This window comes from Aplysia californica, unplaced genomic scaffold (genome assembly GCF_000002075.1).
Source record: "Aplysia californica isolate F4 #8 unplaced genomic scaffold, AplCal3.0 scaffold00236, whole genome shotgun sequence".
NCBI classification, from domain to species: domain Eukaryota; kingdom Metazoa; phylum Mollusca; class Gastropoda; order Aplysiida; family Aplysiidae; genus Aplysia; species Aplysia californica.
Window position 1 is genome coordinate 4,073 of NW_004797506.1, and position 14,046 is coordinate 18,118.

A 14,046-nucleotide genomic window follows, 5' to 3' on the forward strand; every position below is an offset into this window, starting at 1 on the left:
GTAGTGAGTGCTTTTCCAAGTACAAGTTAAAGTGCCAACAGCAAGAAGTTGGGGGCATAGCAAAACAATAGTCTAGTTATAAAAATATAGTCCAATGCGGGTGACACCTTTCCCCACTAGCCTTTCATTTGTCTTGCCAACATGTCCAGTGTTTTTGGAGATAATGTCAAAGCGCGATTCTGGATTATAATAGTGCGTACTAGTCTGTGGGACTCTCTCTCTCTCTCGCTCTTTCTCTCATCAGAAAGTCAAAGAACAATGTTTATATTCACTGACTTTATTGCACATGGTATAATGAGAGTCCTCTATGGAGAACTGAAGAATGGAAAGACGAAAACAGGCCAGCCTCTTCTTAAAAAATGTCAGCAACAGAAACATGACTCAACTAAGATCAACTATACAACCTGGAAACAGGCAGTAGAAAATCGCAGCTAGAGGAGGAATGAAGTCAAGATTAGTCTCACGATAAAAGCAGAAGATTTAGCTGCAAAAAATTATCACATGACATTTGAGGAGACAACTTGACAAAATGCAGAACATTTTTCAATTTTCTACACTCACTCAACTAAGAATTTTCAACAAGCAGAGGTCCAATTAATCCCAGGCACCATCATCACAGGACAGAGAATGCAGACAATTACACGGTACAACACTATCGTGCGTTTTTGACAGAATAGTGCCAACGATAACAGCTTTAAAAGTTCATGATCCACAATGACAATAGAGTTAAAAACCCACTCAGCAGAGTTCCCTTCTGATGTCACTTCCCCTTCCATGACCAGGACATCACTGTGTCAGCAAACAGCATGTCTACAGGAAATCCCTTGAGAAAATATGCAGCATTGTCAAACTGTCATATATGTCAAAGTTATGAGATATGGCAAAATGTGACAAATGCATGAAGAGAGTGAAAGTAGATAGAAGAAAAAGACACTCAACGTAACCACAGGTGAATGGTAAATGATGAAGCAAGAAGCAACACCTAAGTGTTAGGCTTCACCTGAACAAGGGAATGTACTCTCATATCACCATTTTAGGACTGAAAGAAGAAGGTGGTATTGGTAGTCTTGTGGTTATGGCGTGAGATTGCAGGATCCAGGTCAACTCTGCCTGACGTTAGGACCTTCCCAAAGGAATTTCAATTTTCAACAACAAAAAATTTTTCATCTGGCTCGGTCCTAATGGAGACAGACATTAAGTTCGGATATCCACCTCATAAATAACCTCAGTGTTCAAAGGGGCATTAAACGTACACAATTTCCCCCAAAGAAGAAAACAGAGACACTGACATTTTAGCAGACATGACCAGTTCTTGAACTTTTTCTGCCCCACTTGTGGAGACACAGGTCAAGACTAAATATAGAATTCTGGCGATTCCCATCTGAGACTGACAAAATGCAACGGAGACTGAGCTCAAACACATGATAGGCCGATGAAGAATCTTATATCCATTGAAATCGCATAACTTAAGAAAGCAGAAAGCCCTGAGTCCCCTGCAGAATCCAGACGAACTGAGGTGCTAATCGTCACCATACACCAAAAGCACCATAAAATGTACAGAGGCCAGGCAGATGCCTGTGACACTTATGCAGAAGCATCGAAAAACTTGTCTAGAAGCGCGGACAGATCGGCTGGCTGGTACTTGATGTATTTCCCCCTATTCTTGGTGAAGTTGAGCTGGCTGTACTTGTTGTAGAACATGGTGTATCGTGGAACCATGTACTCCTTGTTTTCCGAGATCAGGGACTGCCTCAGCTCTGTGTCTGGCATGGCGTACGTCTTCTGAACGCGGAAAATTTCCTCCAGCTCTTTGTTAAATCCCTAAACATGAGATTAGGGTCGGTTATTAGATATTTGTATGTCTCATGACACATATTTTTCTAACTGGGGTTTTTCAAAAACGAGTTTTTACTACTTATCCTGTAAGGCAGACTAAAACAGAGGTATTTATTTTTCTAATGACAGAGATAAAACACATGGCACAATATTATCATGAAGGAAAAAATTCAATTCACTTTATATGTCAGAATAAATATCAGAGACAGACTTAAAACAAGCAACCACAAAAATGCACAGGCACACATGCACACACACACACACATACACAAACACACACACAGACATACATAAACACAAAAGCACACATACAGACACATGAACAGATAAACACACCCAACCACTCACTGACAAACACAGAGAGAAACACATACAAACAAACACACAATCACACACACACACATACAAAGACAAAAACACATGCACAGATGAACAGACAAAGACATACACACAAAATCACACTGCCATACGATACTCACAGTAAACTTATCCTTGATGTTCTGTCTCTCCTTGTCTTTGAGCTGTGAGTACACACAAAGAAGGCCATCTTGTTACCCATCTGAGCAGCTACTCAGTGCATGTGTGTGGATGTATGCATATGCATGTGCATCTCTGTGTGCCAGTGTGTGCGTGTCCCTGTGCACGCACGCACGTGTGTGTGAGTGTGTGTGTGTGTGTATGTGTGTGAGTGTACTTGTTTGCGAGTATGCATGGACACTAAGAAAGTCAGCATCAGCATGCTACCCACTCACTTGCTTTCACCTGCAGTATAGTATGAAAGTACAAATAATTCATATGTGTGAGCAAGTGTGCTTGTGTGACAAGGAGTGTACATGTGAGTACCCGCATGAGTGAGTGACAAAGTGTGTGCCTGCTTTTCTCTCCAAGTGAGTTTGTGTGTACATGTGACAGTAAATGTGAAAGGTGCGTGTGAGTTTTTTTAAAAACTCTATCAAAACAAGAAAAAAATGACTTAGGCAATTGTATTCTGATCTTTCGAATGTGACATCAAGAGGACGGGCAACACACACACACACACTGCTACTGTCAGGTCAAGACACAGTGGCACCAGATGTCCAATCATGATAACACAGCACTGTGCAGGGGGAGATAACTCACCTTGACAGTGTCCTGGTTGTTTGTTCGCTGCTGTGACATCGGTTTGTCCACCTCGAGGATGTAGTGAAGGACTTTACTCCAACTGAGATCACAAATACAAACACACAAACACGATCACAGTTAGGTGGAGAACAGCAAGGTGAATTATCAGGAACACAAGGTAAAATAGCGGTGGCATTCACCAAGGGTGCAAGATAAATTTTGTTTAAAATCAAGGATACAAGTAGAGACGGGCGGGAAGCGCTTTTTCCTTCTCGAGCGAGAAGACCGAGAAGCTGACCTACTTCTCACCGAGAATGGTCCCGGGAACAAGAAATACTTCCCGTCTCGTGCCTCGAGCAATACTTCTCGTCTCGTGACCAATTTCTCGTTCAGCGAGAAGGCCGGCCGTGGCCGAGATTTCTCTTCTCGCCCCACAGAACGAGCAACTCGTTTAGCAGGAAGGCCGATCGTGGCGGGGATCTAAACTTAGAAACTAGGCTTGCCCTGTTGCGCAGGCGCAGGCGGTGAAGGAAGGTAGGGAGACCTATGCCTAGGCCCTGATCAACTCCCCACTCGCCTCGTCTCGCCACCCTCTCCCCTCCCTTTCAGTTTCACACACTGGACGGCCGGTGATGGGTGGCACTGTCTGCGTTGTCATTTCTCGCCTCTCACTCTCTCACTCTCGTTACTATTACTCGTTATGTCAAGCCAACGAGCAGTGTCACGTCTCAGTACCAAGCAGTAGTTTAGTGCCTAGGAAGCGACGGGAAGGGCGTTTCTCGTGAGAAACGAGTACTCGGCTCATCTCATGCCCGCCCCTAGATACAAGATAAATGTCATAATTCATTAACACCATTAGATTAATATCCCTTAAAATCATCAGTAATACAACATACACTAATGAAGTTAAAAGCTGGAAACCCATGTACAAAGGGAAGTACGACCAGAGATTTATCCACAACAATGACTGGTTGTGGTCTAAATATTGCTTCAGAATCAAGCATCTTGTTTTTGCATGAGTATAAAGCTCTACAACACATAAACTAGACTTTTTAAAGGCAGGTCTCGTCATGAGGTTTCAGAAAGTATGTAGACTGGACATTCGGTCAAAAGAATAGTCTAAAAGAGAAATGGATTTAAAATCAAGCAAGTACAGAGAAACAATGACATTTACATCCTCAACCAGCTTGGTTAGTTTAGAGAAGAAAGATTCAAATGTAAAGGACCCATGGTCACAATTTGTTCCATCCCCCTGCTGTTTTGGTGTCATACTAAGTTAAACAATTTTCAGCTAAAGTCAATTTTTCTCCTGAAAGGAACAGCTTTCATTAATATCATATCCTAGGACCATGCCTGAGCTCACTAGCAGGGAAAGTCTCCCCTATATCCGATATATTCTTTAGTAACTCTCTTGTCTGAGAAGCGACTGGCATCCATGGGTTTAGTTTTATTAGTTTTAGTAGAGTTTTTTAAGGTACTCGCAACTGCATAAGGTCATATGGATGAGTGGATGTCAACAGAGAAGTCCTTATAGGGCATCAGGCTTACTCTGCTCACCTCTCTAGCTTTAACAGCACAAAGTCTGCTTCGACTACACGCCCCGGAAATAGCGGATCACAAGAGAGTGACAAACATACAAGAGAAGTAGAGGAAAAATGACGATAGTAAGGATTAGGAAAGGAAAAGCAGCAGTTCAGCGCATGCAGTTCAGGAACAGTTATGAGCATGACATTGATGAATCAGTCCATCTACAATTCTACAGTGCATAAGAACACGTTAATGTCCCCAATTTGGGAATGGCCTAAAGACTCTTTAGTCAGTAGAACTGCCCTGGGGGGCATGCACCTCAAATCTCAAATCCAACAATTCAAAGCTGGAAGACAGCTGTGAGGAGAGATACACCCCCAGGGATTTAAAAAAAACTGAGACGCAAGTGTTGGGTGTACCTCTGAGAATAATCTCTCTTCTGTTCCAGGATCTGGCTGTTGTAGTAGTTGGTGATCTCATTATGCCAGGAGAGGAGGAAGGACAGCAGGCCGGCCCTAGGACGCAGAGAGACAAAATATGTATGTCATACCTTACAAGTATAAACAACAGGCAAACTCTCGCAAACCAAATCTGGGATACACAGAGATTTTTTGTAAAACACATTTTCTTAAAGCAGGTCCCCGTCCACTCAATTTAGTTCATTTAGCAAGCAGGCTTCAACCCTGCCTATCAGGGTCAGCCCAGGCCGAAAGGAAACAACATCCTGGCAGAAAGATCTAGACAATCTGTAAAAATTCTCACCACTTGGGAATCAAACTGCATGCTACAGCAAAGCGCCTAACCGCTACACCACTGACACTGGTGCACAGAGATAGAATATGAGACATTTTACAACTTATTATAAGGACAGTGTGCAACTCTCACATGAAAGTCTCAACGGCTGGACAAGAGACAGAGACAAACAGATTTTTAAAATGTCTCCCCCCCCCTCATCCCCACCCCACCCCACTCACCTTCTCCCCCCCTCTGATTTGATGATAAAGTTGACATGTTTCTGCTTAAACACTTCTTCTCCATTCCCTCCCCCCTCCCCCTCCCCGTGACTCACCTCTTCAATGACTTGATGATATAGTTGAGGTTGTTCAGCATAAACACAGGCCGCAGTGCCGGGTCATTGTACGACTCTGCCTTGTTGCTCAGATTCAAGCCCAGGGCTGACAGAACACGGGCTGGGCACGAGAAACAAAATTTGTTGGTCTTGGTCCACTCAAACAATTAAATTCAAATTAAGTTTATTCAGATTTCTAGGCCGTTGTCTCCCATACTTGTCAGAGGGTATAAATCGGTATATTATCTTGTCCACTTCAAAAGAGACTCTTTCCATCTTTTATATAGTTAGAGTTTTTAGGCACATGCAACACACTTAAGGCAAATAAGTGCTGAATTTCCATTTCGTCTCTAGTATCTCCACTATAAAAGAAGCGCACAGCATTAGGTGAATATGGAATAAGTGCTGAATTTCCATTTCGTCTCTAGTATCTCCACTATAAAAGAAGCGCACAGCATTAGGTGAATATGGAATAAGTGCTGAATTTCCATTTCGTCTCTAGTATCTCCACTATAAAAGAAGCGCACAGCATTAGGTGAATATGGAATAAGTGCTGAATTTCCATTTCGTCTCTAGTATCTCCACTATAAAAGAAGCGCACAGCATTAGGTGAATATGGAATAAGTGCTGAAGATTAGAGGTTTTACTAGAGAGTGACATACAAAGAAAAAATGGAGAGATAAAGATGACAGATATGGATATTTACTAGTAAAGAAAGAGCAAAGTACACCTGCCAACCACTCACTCATTGTCTTGGACAAGTGGCCGCTACAGCAGGTTAAACTGTACATCCACAACCATGCTCTTACATATTCTCACACAGACACACTCACACTTATACAACAACACACAATTGTGCACACACAGGCAAAAGCAGAAAAGTGGCTTACTCATGTAGTCTGCCACTTTTTTCCGACAGTTGTCCGACGTGATCATAGCAGAGGGTGTGGCCTTTTCTCCTAAGAGAGAAAAAAACATAGTAATATTAATACTAAATAGCATTTGTACAGTGCATATCCCCACTCAACAGCAAACTTTATGCGCTTTACACTATATCATTACCCCAGCAGACCTTAGAATACTTTGAAATATTCTCAGCTTCCCAGCAAGAAGCATACAATGCAAGCACCTGATTAAGCGCGCAAAAAATTAACAAACTGACAAGAGGTTTCGCTGTATTTAGTCAGATACCCATTCTCACCAGCAAGAAGTGAGAAAAATTCGTGCAAAGTGCCTTTCCCAAAGATATAACATTGGGCCCTTGATGGGATTCAAACCCATGACCTTACAGTTGCGAGTCCCAAAGTCTGACCACTAGGCCACCTATGCCAAAAACAGACAAAATTTTTCATAACACACTTTATAGGTATTGTCAAGCGATTACAAAATCTATGTTGTGATATCTGAGAACATGCATCAGTAAAGAAAAGCTATACACATGAGAGACCAAAACATAACTCACCATGCATCAGCAACATGGCGCCTGCTGTCTCTGCATACTCCAACAGCTGCTCTAAGAAAATGATCGTCTGCAAAGAAAAAAAAAAGATAGATTCAGATTCTGATAGAGTGTGACTGTCTGCAGTGACAATGATTTTAAAAAGTTCACCTAGTGTGAGACTGTCTACCATGACAAAATTAGTGACTCATATTATTGTAAATGTTCATCTTGTGTGAGACTGTCTAAAAGGACAAAATGATTTATCCATGTTCTGCGAGGACACTGGCCTATAGCAAGGCTAAACATGCAAGAAATTGTCTGCGGCGACATAATATGATAAGGATTTATACATTCCTAGCACGTGTGAGATTGCCTGCGGAGGCATAATGACCATTTGTGTAACGCAATTTCCTGCTAGCAGCTAAAATCTTGTTCATTAACGTTAAGCTTGTGTGAGATTGAGACTTCCCCTACCTTTTTTAGGTAAGTTAGATATTTGCACTTCTTCAAGAATGCTGTATAAATGTACTGATCGCGCAACAGCGACAAAAGGCAAAGAGTGATTGGTATATTTGTCAACAGTGTTGGACATACCAGGTATCAGTAAGACTACACAAGTTTAATTCTGCCAATTCGTATGTAATGCTGAATTTAGTCCAAAATCACAATTTTTTCGACATGACATTGAGAAATATACATTTTTTTTGCAAATGTCCTGGATACTCTGGCCAATCACATAATCTCCCCATAACAGCATTTTGTAGACACAACCATTTCAATGTGCATAAAAACTCAGACGACATGGCAGGGATGGTAGACTACTCACATGGTTTGCCAGTTCATGCACAGTTCCATCCCGGGGCATGTTGGTTGACTTGTCATGCTGGAACAAAAAGAAAAGGGTTAGGCCTTATGACAATTATGTGAACTTGCTATATTGAACACATGAATGAAGACTAACAAGTTGGAAATATGTTCATTAGTTTGTCATGCAGAGCAACACAATGCAATTACCTCACATAAGACTACATTGTTAAAGGAGAAATTAAACACAAAAAATTATGTCCATAATATATATGTGATGCGTCAAAAAACTCTTTATCGCACTATCACTTGTAGGACAATTTAAAGTCAATGTCAGTGAGATCCCACCTTTATGCTTTCTGTAAATTCCTCCAAAGCCTTTGCACCCTGTGAATAGAAAGGACAAGCGCTTCAGGTTATAAGTGACTCCATATATCAAACATGAAAATCACAAGGCATGCACTGCACACCATGTACAAAACAATCACTTGGCTAAAAACGAACGAACAAAACAATCATTGGACACACATATGAACAAGACAATCATTAGACCCTTGTGACTTATCCAAAACAGTCATTGTACATATACTGCATGGGTAAGTTTAAAAAGCTCAAACTATTCCAGGTGGCCCTGGTGTGGACTTTTCAGAGAAAACCACACAAAATTTTATAGTTTCTAATATTATTGCAATTATTATCATTATTTTCATTGACCAGTCACAAAGATGCATGAAGTCTGAAACTAATCAGTTTGAAATTATAGTCCTCACCTTTCCTGAAATATTTCGTTTCAGCCCAAAGTCCTGACGAGGTAATTATGAGCTCTGCCTGGGAAATGACCTACCTGATGACTAGTGGAGCATTACAGACTTCAGCAACACCCTCTAACAACAAAACCAACACTACCATCATTATCACTACTATTAACTTTATTGTTATGATTTCAATCAAAACAATTATTATTCACAATTTCACTGCTGTTTTTGCTGATGCTGTTATTATTATCATTCTTATTTTCATTCTTGTCATTGCAATCATCACTTACAGTGCTGTCCAGTGTGGAGAGAAGAGAGGTCAGTTTGGCTCTGGTTGGTGCCTGACAGCCCTGGAATAAGATGACACAACACACTCACTCAGGTGAATATAAGCAGACACCGTCACTTGCAGCAAAATGCGAAGGTGGTAAAGAACTCACAAATATAGAGGCTAAATAAAACTGTCCGTAAAAAACCCATTCCCCCCCCCCCCCCCCCACAAAAGTAACATTCTGTGGCCTTTGGTGTCTTGACAGGCAATCTTGAAGCAGTATGTGTGATACAGCCTTGGGAGATAGATATTGAGCTAAGGAAGTCACTAGACTTTGATGGCCATCTTCTTGCTAATTTTACCTCTGAAAATAGACGACACCCACTTCTTTCAATCGCAAATATCTCGACATCTATTCAAGATAAATGGATATTTTTGTCCACTGAAAACAAAAAAATAAAAAACAATCGTTATCTCACTTGCGACTGGGCCCTTTCACCAGTCACAAGCGTTGAAGACTGGCGTTTTTGGGGGGTATTTCAATAAATCACCACAACTCTCAGAATTACCCTATTGTAATCATTTTTTGACACAGTAAAGTAACATTCAAGCTTAATTTAATACAAAAAACTAAAGTTGTCTAAGTCTAATACTTTAATTTGTATGATTTTTAAAAAATTGGCATGAATTTGATTTTCCGAAAAATTTCCAAAGACGTGACAAGTAGAATGAAATTCACTGCAACAACAAAAATAAAAGTTCAAAGTGTTCTGGTTTGATTTGTATACATGTGCGAGTGTTTGGTGAAAATATAAAAGCTGGTCTGTGCATTGATTCAGACCCATACACTGAATTACATGAGACAGATGTACGGCACGACATTGTGATTTCGTTGCGCGAAAAACAACACCGGTACTAGTGCTAGATCTAGCCCTAGAACTACGACTCGGGCCGTGTTCGGGTACATATCCAGGATCCTAACTATTAAACTCATCATATTCTGAGACACTAGAACTAGTAAAACGCACAGAAGTATAGAAAACGGCGAAATTATGTGATTCTTGTTCATGCGACTTCTTCGACCGTTACTACGACGCGACTGTCGGATTACTATGAGCTGTATAGAAAAAAACAAAGCGCGAGTTCCAGTCTGTTAAACCCCAGTTGGGGTCTGTCCTTCACCTTCAATAACTTAAAAACTACCGGCCCCAGAGATACGAAACGAAGTCTAAGTAGCTCAGGCTTGGCCAAAACAAGGGTACGAGGCGGGTCTCGCGATCCGTGCGTGATTTGTAGAGCGAAAAAAAAATTCCAAAGTTGGTCACGCAGGGCTTGTGTGACCCGTCTGAAGTGAGTTAAGATGATACAAGTAACTCTATATACCCCAACATTGATGAACGCCTGATTCCACTGTGTTGTGACACAAACGAAATACGCTAGACTTAGCAACTGGCAACAAAATGTGTGAAATCTGTTTAGAATAGAACTGGGTACTGTCTACAAAACGAGCCACGCCTGTCAACACCTGGCTATAAACTGTTCCACACTCCCGGCTTCATGTTAGTTTTAGGAGTTTGAATACATCAGATGATGATGTAGTTAGAATATTCCTTAACATACATTTAAGCCCAGTGCAGTACATCCAAAAGCAAAACAACCATCACTTGATCTAGTTACCTCAAGAATTAGGTCAAACTCTGGCTTGACAGTGCGCAGATGCTGCACAATTGGGAATATTGAGAGTACAGCTGTGAACTCATGTCGGGAGACATTTTTGCGAGCCGCTGTGGCCAACAACTGGGGACAAGAAAGAGAGACATAAAGATTGAGGATATTCAGAGACAAAATTTAAGAACATTGGTCACTTTCCAATTTGACATATCTGAGTTTGTCATGTATTCCAATTCAGACCCCTCCCCTCTCCCTCTCTCATTCTCTCTCTCCCCCTCCCTTTCTCATTCTCATTCTCTCTCTCTCATTCTCTCTCTCTCATTCTTTCTCTCTCATTCTCTCTCTCTCTCCCTCCCAAATTCATATAATACAAAATAGTCCAGAGTGCACAGTTTAGTTGTCACATATACATCTACACACACTCACAAACATACACCATATGAACAAACAGATACGCAAATACCTATATACAATCACACACATACACTGACTTTCTACCAAAGAAGTGATGTGTGCATCTTTGTTATCAAAGTCAATTAAAAAACAGAATTTCTGTACTTGTGTCTTCCTGTTCTTCAACGGTAAGGCGATCCTCTCAAAAGCCAAAGTACAAGTACCTGTGTGCAGTGCATATTTAATACACTGGTCATCTTATGAAATAGCCAACCCCTCCCCTCACCCCTCTCCTTTTCTCACTCAAGAGATTCATCCATCCATCTCTCAAGATTCATCCAACTATCCATCATCATCTCTCCCGTCCCCCCTTTCTATGTCATTAAGTAAGCCAATCACTCCCCTCCACCCTCCCATTTTCTCACTCAAGATTCATCCATCCATCCATCATTCACCCCCCCCCCCCCTCCCCCCTGCACAGAACATACTTCTCCCTCATTGACTACTGAGTCCAGGGCCTGCTGTATGATGGTGTCAAAGGCTTTGCGCTGATGTTTCTCTGGAATGATGCCTTTCATGAGGTGAGCTTCACTCTGGGGAGGATAGGAGACAGAACCAAGACATACAGCAGTAGCTACAAATACCACTCGACCTAAAGATAAAATAATACACACTGTAATGATCCGACATTGAAAAAAAAGTTGCAGAGTATTTACATCAGCTCTTTTAATATACAGGCTTCAGTTTTTGGGAGTAAGAAATGGTTTTGAATTTTGTCCGAACGACGGTCCGTGGAGCATACTCTTTTCATTTTTAATATCGGCCAAGCGATCTTTAAAATGCAAAATTTTCATACAGGACCTCTGAAATTTTGTGTCTTTATCCCAGAAGACTTGGTGCTCAATCCTACCCATGCTAGGTTTACAGGGTGTAGAAGACATAAGTAAAAAAAACCTGACCCTGGAGGGGATCAACTCCAGAAAGCTGGGATGACTGATGAACAACATACCTGTTGAGCTACTGAACGCCCCACCCAAGTGACCTTGACCGTATGTTACCTGCATGAGTCTGAGAAGAGCGCTGAGTTCATTGATGTACAGATCTGTCTCCAGGTCCACCGACTCATCCTTGACGGTGTCTGGGTACGAGCCTTGGCGCCGGTGACCTGGAAACACCAAGGAGACATTTTATTTGAGAATAAAGAGAGTGCTTTATAATGATAATAATAATAATAATAATAATAATAATAATAATAATAAAGACAGTAATAATAATGATCATAATAGTAATAAAAATAATAATGATTATAATAATAATAATAATAATAATAATTGCATTTATATAAGGCATATCCATGTTCTACAGCATGTTCTGTGTGCTTTACAATTATTGTTAACCCAGCAAACCCTAAAAGACTCGGCAACATTCTCAGCTCTTCAGAAAGTATGCAGTGTAAAGCTAGGGATTGCATGTGCTCAAACACTAACAATCTGACAAAATCTCTCGCTGTCTATCAACAGGTACCCGATCCCACCTAGGGGAAGTACGGACAATTAATTGTGTAAAGTGTCTTTCTGAAGGATACAAAGTCCGGACCTGATGGGACTCAAACCCAGGACTTTACAGTTGAAAGTCCAAGAGCCTAACCACTAGACCACCCACATCACGAGTTAAAATGTAGGTAGAGCTTTGTCAAAGAGTGGGATGTGCAGGGCCAAAATGTGGGAAGCGTTATTTCAAATTGCCAGTTGCTTTTAACCAAACAATGAATATGTTGTCAAACTGTAAGCTGTGCTCTGAAAAAGTGTGAGACGTGTTGTGTCAAAATTTTGGATGTCCAATGCAAAAATGTGTGCTTTGTCAAAATTAAGAACAACTACAGCAAAATGCTGGATGAGCCATACCAAAAATATCATAATTTCATTGCAAAAACGTAAGCAACGTTACGTTAAACAAAGACTGGGGACTGGGTAAAATCAGTTTAGTAGGGGGAGGATTGGAAAAAGAGGGGTCCTGAAACAGGGATTTTGAAAAAAGCGCCCCCATTCTATGGAAATTGGGAACCACTATGAAAAGAACAGGTATTCCAATGAGAGACAGTTGTTGTATCAGTCAATACAACTGTTTTGCCAGTATGAAAGGCAGACAGAGTATAGGGTTTTCCTCACCTGGTTCAAATTGTAACAGCGAAGAGGCTTTCTTGGTGAAGTTGCTGAGGACAAAATGGGAGAAAGGCAAGATAATATGTGGGTCTTAGGTATGTGTGCTGGGGGGAAAGGGGACAGGGTGTATAGGGAGAGGGACCTCATGCAATACACATACATGTGTCTATTTAATCAGGTACATATATATATATTCAGACACAGGCATATACAGTCGAACCTGCCCTGACGGCCACCTCTATAAGACGGCCATCTGTACAAACGGCCAGATTCCATTTCCCCACCTTGCGTTTTTTCTATATAATTTAACAGTGCAAAACGGGCACCTGTCCAAAGCGGCTGCGGCCACCCTATTTTAACACACAACCCCTATCACACCAAGCAATAACACCTGTCTTAGACGGCCACCTTAGTGACTCCATTACGTTTTGTCATAAATCATGCATTGGCCCCTGGCATTGTTGGTGAGCCGTCTTAGTCCAATCACCTGTCGTTGTTGTTAGGTAGTCCCTCCAACCGATCATGTTGCGTAGGCCCCTCCCACTGTTGACCAATACGTAACAAATTTCCTGCTGCTGGTGAGGTAAGCATGTGATCCCTCCTAACCCATAATCCCCGTCCAGAACTCGTACTCAAATCGTAGGTGAGATGAGAGGTCACTGTTTACCCAGTCTGTAACAAAGTAACAATGAACGTCAACAGGAACTTGTGACACAAGCATCGCTCGAATCTGAGTGGTGGCGACCAATGTGTTTGTTTTACCTTGGCACTCAGTCTTCCTGGTCTGACACATTTTGTTTTATTATCACCCTTGCAAAAAAGCAGTAACAAAAGAAAAAAAAAAAATTAAAAAACAATGAAAACAACAACTACAATAACAACAACAACAACTACAATAACAACAACAACAACTACAATAACAACAACAACAACTACAATAACAAAAAGAACAACAGAAAGGAACGGTTTGTTTTCTTCATTTTGATCAGTCCTGCCAAAGACAGGCACCTGTCTTA

The 14,046-nt window shown here is 41.2% G+C and overlaps 1 protein-coding gene across 1 annotated transcript in view; it reads right to left on the minus strand.

Annotated features, from left to right (window-relative positions):
• Positions 1-261: 261 nt before the first annotated feature.
• LOC101855955 (exocyst complex component 7) overlaps positions 262-14,046 on the minus strand; it is a gene marked incomplete in the record, with an annotated part of 29,982 nt that continues 16,197 nt past the window's right edge. The window contains 14 exon segments of the mRNA XM_005100124.3: positions 262-1,821; positions 2,316-2,357; positions 2,956-3,037; positions 4,884-4,979; positions 5,534-5,654; positions 6,424-6,492; positions 6,996-7,062; positions 7,801-7,857; positions 8,127-8,165; positions 8,824-8,883; positions 10,482-10,601; positions 11,357-11,461; positions 11,927-12,033; positions 13,037-13,080. Of these exon segments, the coding sequence (XP_005100181.2) occupies positions 1,585-1,821; positions 2,316-2,357; positions 2,956-3,037; positions 4,884-4,979; positions 5,534-5,654; positions 6,424-6,492; positions 6,996-7,062; positions 7,801-7,857; positions 8,127-8,165; positions 8,824-8,883; positions 10,482-10,601; positions 11,357-11,461; positions 11,927-12,033; positions 13,037-13,080 (1,246 nt within the window).